Genomic DNA, 12,937 nt, shown 5'->3' with positions numbered 1-12,937 from the left:
ATTAGTTAACCTGAGGCTTCTTAGAAAGTGGGGAACAAGAGACAGTTCCATCAGTGACCAAAGATTGCATGGCTCCAGTGCAGTCCATCCACAAAAGTTCAAGTTCAACTTTATTGCAATTCAACATGTATACAGCTAAAAGAAACTTTGTTCCTTTGGGGCCAAGGTGCAAAACACAGTACCAACAATTACACACAGCACATATAATTATGATATTGTAACGATTAAGCATTTTACAGTCACTAAATGATATTAGCTTAAGTGTTCTGAAGGTTGATGGTTGATGTCCTGGAGCCATGTTTCAATAAGAATAAGCACACAATCTAAACATGCATTAACTATGGGCTGTTACCAGCTGCACCTGATTCAAGGCATCGTGGAGTTACTGGATTCTTTGAACAGCAGAACTGAGTCAAACAACTACTGGGAGTCATATCTTCTTCACTGTTATAATCTCATAAGCAATAACCCTGTTCTTCCGCAGAGTACTATCCATTAGAAGGAATGTAGAAGACACCCTCACTCATCTTTGAATCACTGAGGGATTTCACTAAGAAGGTACTTAGGAGTCAGTTTTTATTCTGTTTTCCATGTTACATGAGGTAATACAGAAAGTGAAAGCCCAGTTTATTTCCCACTAATTTAACAGTTTCATTCAACACCTGTACTATAAATAGGAAACTTAGGGCAAGTTTGATATTTTATGGAAAATTCTGCTGGATAAAGCATGTTTAGTTAGAACCCTGACGGTTTGAGCTGCACAATCCTTGGTAACTTTTATCCACCTTGAAGAAGCATTCTACTACCAGCTTGATGGAGGTGTACAAGTTGATAAGAGATATAGATCGAGTAGATAGTCAGTCACCCAGTTTGCTTTCCTGGGGTGAACATTGCAGAGCTGACTAGCAGATGTTGACTTTTTAACCTAGCATGGAATCCAGTGTATTCTGTTTCTGACACCTTCTCCCCAGGGTGGCTGTAACAGCTGATGCCACAGTATCGGGGCTTGGGGGAGCTGGTCCATGCAATAGCCAAGGCTACGTAGCTCCTCTGCCATCAGTCTCACTAATGAACTGGACTTACGGTATTTTGTATTATTAATATCCAACAGGGTCTTGCAATCATAACACAAACGTGTAAGCCAAACGTTTGCACCATTTTGTGGACACAGAGTGGCCATGCATTGTACTAGAAACATGTCTAACAACAGTGCAACTTCAGTGGAAATCCAGAACTAGGACTTGCAGAGTGTCCCACAACCAAATGGTTATGTGGGAACCAGGCCAGCTACCATGGTTCCAAAGTCAAGTCATAATTTTGGATTTTCTACAGGGTGAAATTCTCTAGTAGACAGATGGGTTAAGGGAACATCAAGAAAGATGGGGTCTAATGCAAAGGTTACTCCAAGTAAAGCAGAGGCTAATGAAAGAGATACATGCAACCAAGTAGTAGTTCAGTACATTCAGTATCAGCATACTCCAGGTCCATAAACCAAAGTCACACGGTCAATGTAAAGGCCACAAATGCTCGGTGGAATTCCCTTCCGTTCTGATGCAGGGTTTCAAACTAAAAAGTCACGCTGCCTGATCTGCCGAGTTTTCCAGCGGTTTTTTTGTTTTACTCTGGATTGCGTCCTCTGCAGTCTCTTGTGCCTCCGTGAAATATTCCTTAGGTTTATAACATTCCTTAGATCACTGGAAATATAGACATTGATGGTGAATATAGAACATAGAACATTACAGCACAGTACAGGCTCTTTGACCCATGATATTGAGCCAAACTTTTAATCTTCTCTAAGACCAATCTAACCCTTCCCTCCTATATAACTATCTAGGTTCCTATAACCATGTGCCTATTTAAGAGTTTCTTGAATGTCAATAATGTAACTGCCTCTACACCATCCTTGACAAGGCATTCCATGCACTCACCACTCTCTGTGTAAAGAACATATCTCTGACATCCCAATTATCCTTTCCTCCAATCATCTTAAAATTATGTCCCTAGTATTAGACATTTTTGCCCTGGGAAGACATCTCTGGCGGTCCACTTGATCTGTATCTCTTATCAGTTTGTACACCTCCATCAAGCTGATAGTAGAATGTTTCTTCAAAGTGGATAGAATTTAAAAAAGATTGTGCAGCTCAAACCATCAGGGTTCTAACTAAACACGCTTTATCCAGCAGAATTTTTCATAAAACATCAAACTTGCCCTATGTTTCCTTTTTACAGTATAGGTGTTGAATGAAACCATTAAATTAGTGGGAAATAAACCAGACTTTCACCCTCTCTATAACCTCATGTAGTATGGAAAATAGAATACAAATAAACTGAATCCTAAATATCTCCTTTGTGAAATCCATCACTGATTCAAAGATGAGTGAGGCTGCCGCCTCACTCTAATCATTCTAATGGATAGTACTCCCTGCAGAAGAACAGGATTATTGTTTATGAAATTATAGCAGGGAGGAGGATGTGGCTGCCAGAAGTTGTTTGACTTAGTCCTGCTGGTCAAAGAACACAGTAGCTCCACGATGACTTGAATCGGGTACAGCTGGTAACAGCCCATACTTAATGCATGGGTAGATCAGGAGTCTCGGCTTCCAGCTAGCTGCTCCTATTGGTTTTGAAGTCGGAGACTGAGTAATGATTAACGTCATTTGTCAAAAGCACAAACTTAATTGAAAGTTTAAGTGGCCATTTTTTAATGCCTGAGCCTTTGACAAGGTTTTGCATATTTGTGTAAAGTACATACACCTTGTCAATTGCCCAGGCTTAAAACATAATATCTTTGGGGCCATCATAATTGTTGAAATCACCTGATGATTACAAGCCCCCAAAGAACAAATAAATCGTGTCTTATAGATTCAAACTCAATTCTGGATGTCAGAATGCCTTATAACAGGAAACTATAGTGTGGGGGAAAGAATAGTGTGGGGGTTGGTGAAATGTTAGCTAACCCAATTCTGGAATTGGTACAGTGGCAGGGGCCTTTGTGAAGGGAGTTAAAACAGTACCTACCCACTCCTGAGGACATTAGGTTGTGAAAGAATCTAAGGCAATGTACATAATTACTTGACTAACCTATTCATCAGACTTCCTACACTAGTTACTGAAGTCAGATTACAATATTCACACCCATTCTTATTTGACCAGGTTTCACAATGTGAGTAATTTTAAAAGGTGGTTCAGCACAAAGCTGATTTCATTAGCAAATGTAATGAGCCAGATTGAAAGAAGATCAGCCACCAGGAGGAGAAAATGCACAGGAGCATCACAATCCATGGGCTCCACTTCGAGCCACACACCACTGAGGCTGGAAATCCATCACTGTTCCTTCAGAATCAGGATCAACATCGCTGGCATATATCGTGAAATTTGTTGTTTTACAGCAGCAGTGCATTGCAATACATAATAATAAAACCTATACATTACAATAGATAAATGTGTAATTATTGCTAAAAGAGACGGGGAAAATGCTGGGGAAGTGTTCATGGGTTCAGTGTCCATTCTCAAATCTGATGGCAGAGGGGAAGAAGCTGTTTCTGTGAGTATGGTTTCAGGCTCCTGTACCTGCTCGCTGATGGTAGCAGCAAGAAGAGGGTATGTACAATTCCTGTCAAGTGAATCAAAATCCTGCATTCAACAGCGCTGTGGGTGGACAGAGTGCATCAGCTCACCACCACCTTCTCAAAGGCAGTAAGGGTTTGGGCAGAAAACATTCGTATTAATATGGCTGTCGTTCTGAAAATTTGTACTAAAGTATCAAAATAAATGCATTTTTGTATGCAAGCAAAGATTGTTAGCCTAACTAGGCCAAATTAATTACACTCAGCATCTACTTTATTAGGTACAGGAGTGGAACCAGTGTGTTGCTGTAGCCCACCCACTTCGAGGCTTGACATATTGCATTCAGAGATACTTCTCTGCACAGCACTGTGGTAATACATGGCTATTTCAGTTACTGTTCCCTTCCTGTCAGCTTGAGCCAGTCTGGCCATTCTCCTCTGACCTTTCTCATTCATCTCTGCCCACAAAGCTGCCATTCACTGGATTTCCTTTTCATGCCAGTCTCTGCAAACTCTAGAGACTGTTGTGTGTGTATGTCTCAGGAGATCAGCAGATTCTGTGATACTCAAACCACCCCATCTAGCACCAACAACCATGCTATGGTCAAAGTCACTAGATCACATTTCTTCCCTTTTCTAGTGCTTAATCTGGACAACAATGGAACTCCTTGACCATATCAGCCTGCATTTATGCATTAGAGCAGCTACCACAGGACTGGCTGATTAACAAGCAGCTGTGCAGGTGTACCTAATAAAATGGCCACTCTGTTCTGTTTAATTACTTAGTCTGCTATGAAACAGTGGAAGCAAAAACTAAGGTGAAAATCTATGTGCTAACAGCATATTTGAATTAATGGTGGTTTACTAGTGATTGAAGTGGATTGAGCGCTTTCCTATTCATTATCAGTGTATTCAAGCCTTGCTGTTTTGTGACTTTAGTTCACATTGTAGGCATTGTCATTACTTTTCTGAGCATAAATGAAGGAGGTAATCAGTTTTCTGAATGGTGCATGTTGCTGAATGGCTGACTGAACAGGTAAAACCAACAACCGGAGTCATAGACCTGAAGCAAAATCCGAAAGAGCTTTGATTCAGTGGAAAATGTTCACTATTTAACCATTAAATGTTTCATTACACATTGCTTATTCAAAGTATCAATGGACAGTTGTCCTACCATGGTTGAAGACTGTAATTTCTAGCTTTTTGCCAAAGCCTTCAACATATAATCCAGGCACAGCGGTGTGTTACTGAGGAAGGTGTGTGGCTGGATATTAAGCAGTCTCTCCTTTCTCCGGTGGTTATACAATATTATCACATGCACTGCCTGGAAAAAGAGCAGCTGAGTTTCCTTAATGGTCAGATCAATCAACGCCCATCCTTCTTTAACATTGTAATTCTGACCATTTATACCCACAGCCATCTGCCCAGAATCAACTGTCATGTAACATATTCATAGGAATTAATACACTTCTGATCGCTTTTGGGTGTGAATCATTGCAGATTGTTCTGATGTAGCGAAAGGTGATATAGAAATATGAGTTCTTTGTTTAATTCCTTTACATCTTGTAAAGACAGAGTAGTCACCAAGCCTGCCAGCAGGTTTTATATATACTGTATATTACAGAATGTGTACTGTATATACAGTAGACATATGGAGACTGTAGGTGGATTTATCTGTGTTTGAATCAATGCATTCATCTGAGTGCCTGCTTTTGTTGCGTTGCTCTGTGTGAGTTTCACATACTTTGTGTGCCAATCTCACTGAGAATATGCGGGCATTTGTTTGTTTGTTTATCTATGCACACGCATTTGTTCCAAATGTTCGTTTTGTGCACGTAGATGTACTAGTTTCTCTTCCTGTTTGAGTGTATGCGTATTTCTCCAATACTCCAAAGCACCTTCCTGTATTTGTAAGCATATGCTTCTTAATGCCATCTCTCGCTGACAGTAGCTCTGTCCAAACATTTCCGTAAGTGGCTCTCAACTTTTTCTTATGATCAGTGGAAAGAGGCACCCGCTCAACTCACGACTGACTTCTTTGCATAGCTGGGCGCCGGAGGTGGGGCGGATGGGGGAGAGGGGGAGGGGGAGATACTAAATTGCTATAAATGGGAGCCTTCGATCGTCTGAGGCAACTGATTCAAGAACGAAATTGACAGCACAGAGGCTCAGTCCGAAAGAAGACTGTAGGGCTGAGAGCCAAGCGGTCTGCAGTCTGATACAGTGAGAGTATCCGAGGGGCTGTCGGAAACGGGTCAGGTAACAATAAGCACTAGAATGGGACTCATTCGCATTTATATTCTCACGTTAGCGTGTGAGGGAGAAGGTGTACGTGCAGGTAAATGATAGATATTTGGGTTTAAATTTTAAAAGTATAGTGTGTGTGTGTGTGTCGCTATGTGAATGTGAGCGTGCCTCTGTATTTATATATGGGAATGTGGGTGAATTATGCGATTATCTGTATATGTAAACATGAGTTGATATGAAATGTTTAAGTGTGAAGGTCTGTGGACGTGTAAATGTGTGTTAGATGCGTGAGAATGAATGTGGGTGTTTCTGTATGTGAATGTGTATGAATGTTCATGTATCTCATGTATCGTGTAAATGCATCTCAAATGTGTGAGTGAATATGGATCTGTGTCGGTGAATGTGCGCGCATTGTGAAAGTTTGTGTGTGTGAATAATTTGGATGTGTGAACGTGGGTTTGTGAGTGGGTCTAACTTTATGTGCGTGTGTGCTTGCACCCAGTACTGGTCTCCTCTCTTTCAGCCCTGCGGGCAGTGCACCGCTCTCCACTTGGAAACTCTCTGGGGCAGTTCTAAGCAGTCTCCGATTTTTCTCCTTCACGCAGAGATCGGGGCTTTTCGCTTGTACCGTCATGAGGTCGACGTGGTTCCTGCTACTGGTCTCTCTCACCCTTCACAGCAGATCGGGGGTAGCGGACAAGCGCACGGCGGCAGATGAACGGCTGGACAGAGCCGCCGACCCGCAGAAAGAGCAGTTTCAAAGAGCCGAGACTGCTCTGATTCGCTCCTTGCTGATGGAGATGGAGCAAGAGGCGATTGCTAACGGTACACACAAATCATATATCCAATCCGCCTGACATTATTTCCGATCACATCCCCCCCTTCCCCGCTAGTAATTTAAGGAACTGTATTAAAAAAAACGTCCAATGCTTTTCTTGTTTCCAGCATTTAGTTGAATTCACGTAGCGCACAGAGAGTTAGATCGAACTTTAAGGTGTATTCGGTGTTACTGGTTATGAGACACGAATGTTTGAAAACAGAGAAAGAGAATGAATGATTGTAAGCCACTAACTATAATTTGTATGTCGATAGTGGGGGTCCGAGACCAGGTTTAACAGGAAGGCAGGCGGCTCTCGGAAGCAGGGCGTCCTTTCATTTTAGATGTATTGGGACCGAGTCGGCCACCAGTGACCTTAACAGAGTCCTTGTGCAAGGGGTGTTAAAGCTGGCGTTGCCTTTAAAGATAGAATAATTGGTACCGAACCGGGTCACAGATTCTCAAATCATGAGGCATAGAAGCGGCCCATTGCCTCTGCACAGGTTCAGCTACCTCGCGTTTGTTTGCCCTTTCTTTCTTGCCCCTGCCTCCCACTCATCCCGCGCCATTCAAAACCCATTTCTCCCCGGTACCGATTGTTGGCGGCAGGGCAAGAGTGAGGAGTCTTTGTCTTCACTGGCCCGCGCTCCACATCCACAATCACCACACCTCCAAATCTTTTCCACGGGACAGTTTGAATGGACAACGGTCTGGGTGGCTGGTGGCGCCATTATTGATATTTTTATTTAATATAACCAGAAAATGCCGGAGGAACTCAATAGGTCAGGCGGCATCGGTGGAGAGGGATCCTGTATCAGAACTGTGTGTGTGAGAGGGAAGGAGACAAGTTCGGCAAGGTGACAGGGAAGGGTGGGTGGGGGCGGGTAAGATCAAAAGCTGAAACATTAATTATTTCTCTCTCCGCAGATAATTCAGGGACAGCTGGGGATTTTCAGCTTTTTGGCCATTATTTAGTATAGCGTTAATAATTAGTTTTCTGCTTCTTGTGTGCCGTTTTGGTCGTCCCGATGCCGGAAGGGCGTGAAGGATATGCAAGTGTGTTTGCCAGGATTAGAAGGCCTGAGCAATAAGGAAAGTCTGGACGGAGATAGGTTGTCTTCTCTCCAGCGTCGGAGGGGTAGTTCGGAGACATTTGGAGAGGCAGAGATGGGTATACAGTTAGAATCTTTGCCAATGGTAGAAATGTGAAAAACTAGATCTCACGCATTTCTGAGAGGAAGAAAGTTTAAAGGAGATGTCTGAGCAAGTTTTTTTTTAACACAGATTGCTAGGTGCGTAAAATGCACTGCCGGAGTAGTGATGGAAACAGATACAATAGCGGTGTTTTAGAGACACACAGGTATTCATACACAGGAGGGATATTGATCACGTGCAGGCAGAAGAGATTTGCTAGAATTCAGCATTGCGGTTGGTAGAGACATCGAGGGCGGAAAGATCTGTCTGTTCCTGTGCTAAAATGTCGATTTATCACTGTTCTGCGTGGAAACTGTCCCGTTATTCCACCCGGCGTCTGATTAGTTGTGGGGACATTGGGAGTATGAAAATTCCAGCTGTTGATGGCCCTCATTCTACCAGCCTGGTTCTGTCGGTGTATGGGGAGATTATACACGACTCACAGTAAGTTTCATTCCTTGTTGGTTGGTCAAGGTTCATGGCAGGGTAAATCTCCTTACAGTCAATTTCCGATGCGGGCGGTTTGGTGTGTAACGTGAAGACACAATAAACTTCAGACGCTGGAATGCGGAGCAACAAACAAGATGCGAGAGAGATCTGTAGCATCGCAGAGTTTGGATCCGAAATGTTTCTTTGCAAAGATGTTGCCTGACCTTCTGAGTTCCCTCCAGAAGATTGTTGCTCCACATTCGGGTGTCTGCAGTCTCTCGTGCCCGAAGACTCTCCACCCGAGAAGTCCACGGTCCATTTCCCACCATAGATGCTACCCACCTCCCAGAGCTCTTTCAGCATTTTGTTTGTTGGCTCGTGTGTAAAGCGGGATGTGTTGGATGGAATTTAAGGCCGCTCCAAAACTTTGCAGGGTCCTTTGTAACACCCGCAGTTCCTTGCCCCTCAAAGATGCTGCTCAGCGCTTTGAATTCCTCCAGCAGAATTTTAAAAATATTGTTCTAAAACTTACTCGTTTCAGACGCCGACCCGCAGCCAGCCGATGGACTCCTCATACGACAGCAAATGGAATTCGCGAAACGGCAGCACCCAGGAAAACGAGAGGAAGAGGAAGATGGTTACCTGGCGGTAGCGAAAAGACAGCACCCAGGAAAACGAGAGGAACAGGAAGAAGACAATTACCTGGCGTTAGCGAAACGGCAGCACCCAGGAAAACGAGAGGAACAGGAAGAAGACAGTTACCTGGCGTTAGCGAAACGGCAGCACCCAGGAAAACGAGAGGAACAGGAAGACAATTACCTGACGTTAGCGAAAAGACAGCACCCAGGAAAACGAGAGGAGGAGGAAGACAGTTACCTGGCGTTAGCGAAAAGACAGCACCCAGGAAAACGAGAGGAGGAGGAAGACAATTACCTGACGTTAGCGAAACGGCAGCACCCAGGAAAACGAGAGGAGGAAGAAGACAATTACCTGGCGTTAGCAAAAAGACAGCACCCAGGAAAACGAGAGGAGGAGGAAGACAGTTACCTGACGTTAGCGAAAAGACAGCACCCAGGAAAACGAGAGGAGGAGGAAGACAGTTACCTGACGTTAGCGAAAAGACAGCACCCAGGAAAACGAGAGGAGGAGGAAGACAATTACCTGGCGTTAGCGAAAAGACAGCACCCAGGAAAACGAGAGGAGGAGGAAGACGGTTACCGGGCGGCAACGAAAACACATTTGCGAGGAATGAGAGGCACGGATGGGTGGTACTCCGAGGAGAATTCGGCTCTATTGAAGCGACAGCACCCGGGCAAGAGGTTCCTGGTTTTCGTCTAGGGCCACCAACCTGGCGGGAGGGTCCGGACGAGCGGCAGAGAATTCTTCCTCTGAGATCTACAGGACCCTGTAACTTGTAGTACAGCTAACTACTTGGTGACACGAGTAATACTGAAATGAAGAGACAACAGCCGGAGGAGATTTGTTTCAGATGGGGAATCTGGAGGACGAGATTGAGATGTTTAAATGTTGTAAAGTAATTTTCTTTTTCATTAATATGGAATGCGCCCTAAATTCTTATAAACCTCTGTGTCCCGAGCAAAAATTTGTTTGAAATGTGTTTACACCTTTACCATCACATTCCTCAGCATGTCCCTCAACACATGGTCCATTTTCATCCAGGGAACAGGGAGAGAGAGAGGGGAAGAGGAGGAAAGGAAGGGTGTGCGGAGAAAGGCTGAGAGAGCGAGGAATGGGAGTGAAGAGTGTGTGGAGGGCTAGATGAGAGGTAGTTGAGGGAAATGGAGAGAGGAGAGGAGAAAACATAGTGAGAGGGAGAGAAAGGGAAGAGAGATGGGGGTCCTGGATGGAGGGGAGAGAGAGAGAGTGAAGCGATGAGACAGAATCGGAAAGGAGAGCAGGAAGCAGACATGGAGTGGAAGGAAAGAAAGAGAGGGGAGACGAGAGTTTGAGAGATGGGGAGTGAAAGAGAGAAGAGGAAAGAAGAAAGGTGAGATGAGGAAAAAAGAGAACAGGAAAAAGCAGGGGGAAACAGAAAACGGGTAATCAAAAGAGATAGAGCCAGGATGAGGGAAAAGAGAGAGAGAAGAGAGGAAAGGGTCGTGGGGGGGAAAGGGGAGAGGAGAGAGGGAAAGAGAAGCCAGAAGAGCATGGAAAAATCAATATGTTGAATGGTGAGAGGAGAGTAGATGGAAGACAGGAGAGGGCCAGAGACTAGGAGTTTAGAGGGGTATGGAATGAGATGGATGTGTGAATGGAGAGAAGAGGTAGATGGAAGGAATATAGAGGGAAGTCGGGAAAGCAGGGTAAAAGAGAAGAAAGTGGGATCTGAAGGAGTTAAAGCAACGTAACAAGAGAAAAGTAATTACGATCTTTCATGGCTCAAGGTTGGAAGTGGGCAAACTGCTGAGTGAACCTCCCTCTGATGTCACACTCTGCCAGAAGTTGCACATCTCCGCAGGTTCAGGGTACTGTCTGAAGTGTATATTACTGGACACCACAGCGTTCAAACCCTGTAAAATACCATCTTGCTTCTCAGCTCCAATAAAATGCATGTTGAAAATTATTTTCCTGCATGAAAGCTCAAATGTCATACTGGTGAACAGAATAGATACTTGCTGAGTCTGTGCCCCCACGAGGGAGGGAAGGGGAAAGGGTCTGAGGTCTGGCCGGTTATGTTACACTTTAGAAAATGCTCCCTCTCTTTACCTGCTCCGTCTTTCCCTGTTTGTGGTGGGTTCTGACCTGAAGACATGTTAAGGCCAAAGAGATGGCAAGTCATGGGGAATGATCTCTGAATGGGATTGATTGGCTATGTCCTGCTATCCCAGGGCTATCCTGAGAGTGATGTCTTCTGCCCCATACCAAAGGGCCGAGTGGACTGCTATGGTGCCCATGGTTTCACCTCATTTTATCTAGTTGCTCCAAGTTCACCAAAAGGTCGCAGTGGAAGGACTTCGGTTTTGGAGTAGAATTGAGTTAAATCCCTGTTGGACTAGATCCCATGAATGGAAGAAGTCTCCTGTGACCAGCAGTAGTTGTGGGGTGGGGAAATACTGAAGGCTCATTTAGAAGTTCTTTGTAGTAAAGTGAATGACGCAGAACTCCAAAAACAGAATGTGATGATCACTCTCACACTCTGCAGAACAGTTCCTGTCTACAAAAACCAGACTGTAAATTGTTGGTCCAGAGATGGAGAGGAGAAGATAATTTATTGAAGGTAGACTTTTTCAGCGATCCATAATCTGTGTTCTTCAAAATCCGGAGGTAAGGTTACCCTACTGGGACGCCTCTACTACCCCAGTGGACTAGACTTGCCTCCAGCTTCCAAGGAATACAGTAAGATAGGCTGGAGGAGAGGATTTTTATTTTGTTGTATCTCAAGTAAGTCCCCAAACAGTTAGCATCTCAGTGTCCATCTCGTTATTCTCCAGATCTCAGCCCATCATCATCATTAGTGTCATTTTGTGGGTTCTCATACCGGAGCAGAAAGTCTTGAATAAGAATCTAACCTTCATATTACCTTAAGGATCAGACCCAGTTTCCAGGAATACCAAACTAATAAACTAACGGAAACCAATGGCACCCCTGACCATCAAAGCCCAGCAGCCTCTGCATACCTCAAGACAACCCCAAAGCACAGTCTCAACATTTGACTGTCCAGATGCCAGCTTCATACCTCTTTACCAGCCTGCTCTTGAGCTAACCATTCGTTGCTTGGTTCTCTCCGCGATTGTTGGCACAGGCTGGGCTATTTGACAAGTAACTCAGAGCTATGAAAAACAGAACTATGACTTTAAATCCCGCTATTATACCACATGAATTTTATTTCCAAGAATTAATTAACTAAAATTGGAATAAAGGAAGTAGTCATGTGCCTATGAAACATTCAGAGGGAAATATAGGATGCTAAGTTTTCAATAATACAATAGACTATTAACTGTCTTCATAAATAGCCGTAAGACCATAGGCATAGGAGGAGAATTAGGCTATATGTCCCATCGAGTCTGCTCCACTATTCAATCATGGCTGATTTATTTTTCTTACCAATCCCATTCTCTTGCCTTCTCCTTGCAAACTTTGACACCCTTACTAATCAACAACCTATTAAGCTCAGTTTTAAGTATTCCCAATGATTTCGCCTCCACAAATGTCTGTGGCAACAAATTCCCCAGATTCACCGCCCTCTGGCTAAAGAAATTCTTTATCTCAGTTCTAAAGGGATGTCCTCCTATTCTGCCCTTACCAATGTCTTCCAGATTCTTTGAATGCATGAATATGGCTTACACTGACATGGAGGTGCTGGAAGTAGAGCACTGGAGTTCCAGAGACCTGGGTTCAATGCGAACATCTAATACTGTGTGGATTTTGCCATGTGATCAAGTAGATTTTTTCTGGGTCTATCTAATTCTGATGGAAGATCACATTCTTAATGATCAGTAATGAGTTAAAATCTGGATATGAACTGGTTGCTTAACCGTGGCATGCCCAGATTCTTTGATTTCATATAAAGTATCCCAATCCCACTGGGTTGATTAGCTGTAAGTACAGTAGTTTCTTCACAGAAGACTGTACACTTATACTCGTATTGACCGTACCAATGGAGAATGAACACATTCAGGAAGAATTGCAAAATCACTACTGAAAGAACTGCTAACACTGGCTA

At 43.8% G+C, this 12,937-nt stretch overlaps 1 protein-coding gene across 2 annotated transcripts; it reads left to right on the top strand.

The window, feature by feature from the left end:
* The first annotated feature begins 5,702 nt into the window (after nt 1-5,702).
* LOC140742120 (uncharacterized) lies at nt 5,703-9,856 on the top strand. Of its 2 annotated transcripts, none has more exons than XM_073072935.1 (3): nt 5,703-5,825; nt 6,419-6,638; nt 8,795-9,856. In XM_073072935.1, exons 2-3 carry the CDS (start codon nt 6,446-6,448, stop codon nt 9,589-9,591), a joined length of 990 nt encoding a protein of 329 aa, XP_072929036.1. In that variant the 5' UTR covers nt 5,703-5,825; nt 6,419-6,445; the 3' UTR covers nt 9,592-9,856. The 2 variants fall into 2 exon arrangements, with proteins under 2 accessions (XP_072929036.1, XP_072929037.1); XM_073072936.1 differs by lacking the exon at nt 5,703-5,825 and adding an exon at nt 5,839-5,904.
* The last annotated feature ends 3,081 nt before the right edge of the window (nt 9,857-12,937 follow it).

The sequence above is a fragment of the Hemitrygon akajei genome, chromosome 19, assembly GCF_048418815.1.
Source record: "Hemitrygon akajei chromosome 19, sHemAka1.3, whole genome shotgun sequence".
NCBI classification, from domain to species: Eukaryota; Metazoa; Chordata; class Chondrichthyes; order Myliobatiformes; family Dasyatidae; genus Hemitrygon; species Hemitrygon akajei.
This window is presented reverse-complemented; position numbering and strand designations above follow the sequence as displayed.

Bases quoted from the DNA above. Each gene is read 5' to 3' on its own strand.
- LOC140742120 (XM_073072935.1), top strand. From the start codon at position 6,446: ATGAGGTCGACGTGGTTCCTGCTACTGGTCTCTCTCACCCTTCACAGC. The intron at 6,639-8,794 runs GTACACACAAAT...TACTCGTTTCAG, and splicing joins GCAAGAGGCGATTGCTAACG to ACGCCGACCCGCAGCCAGCC.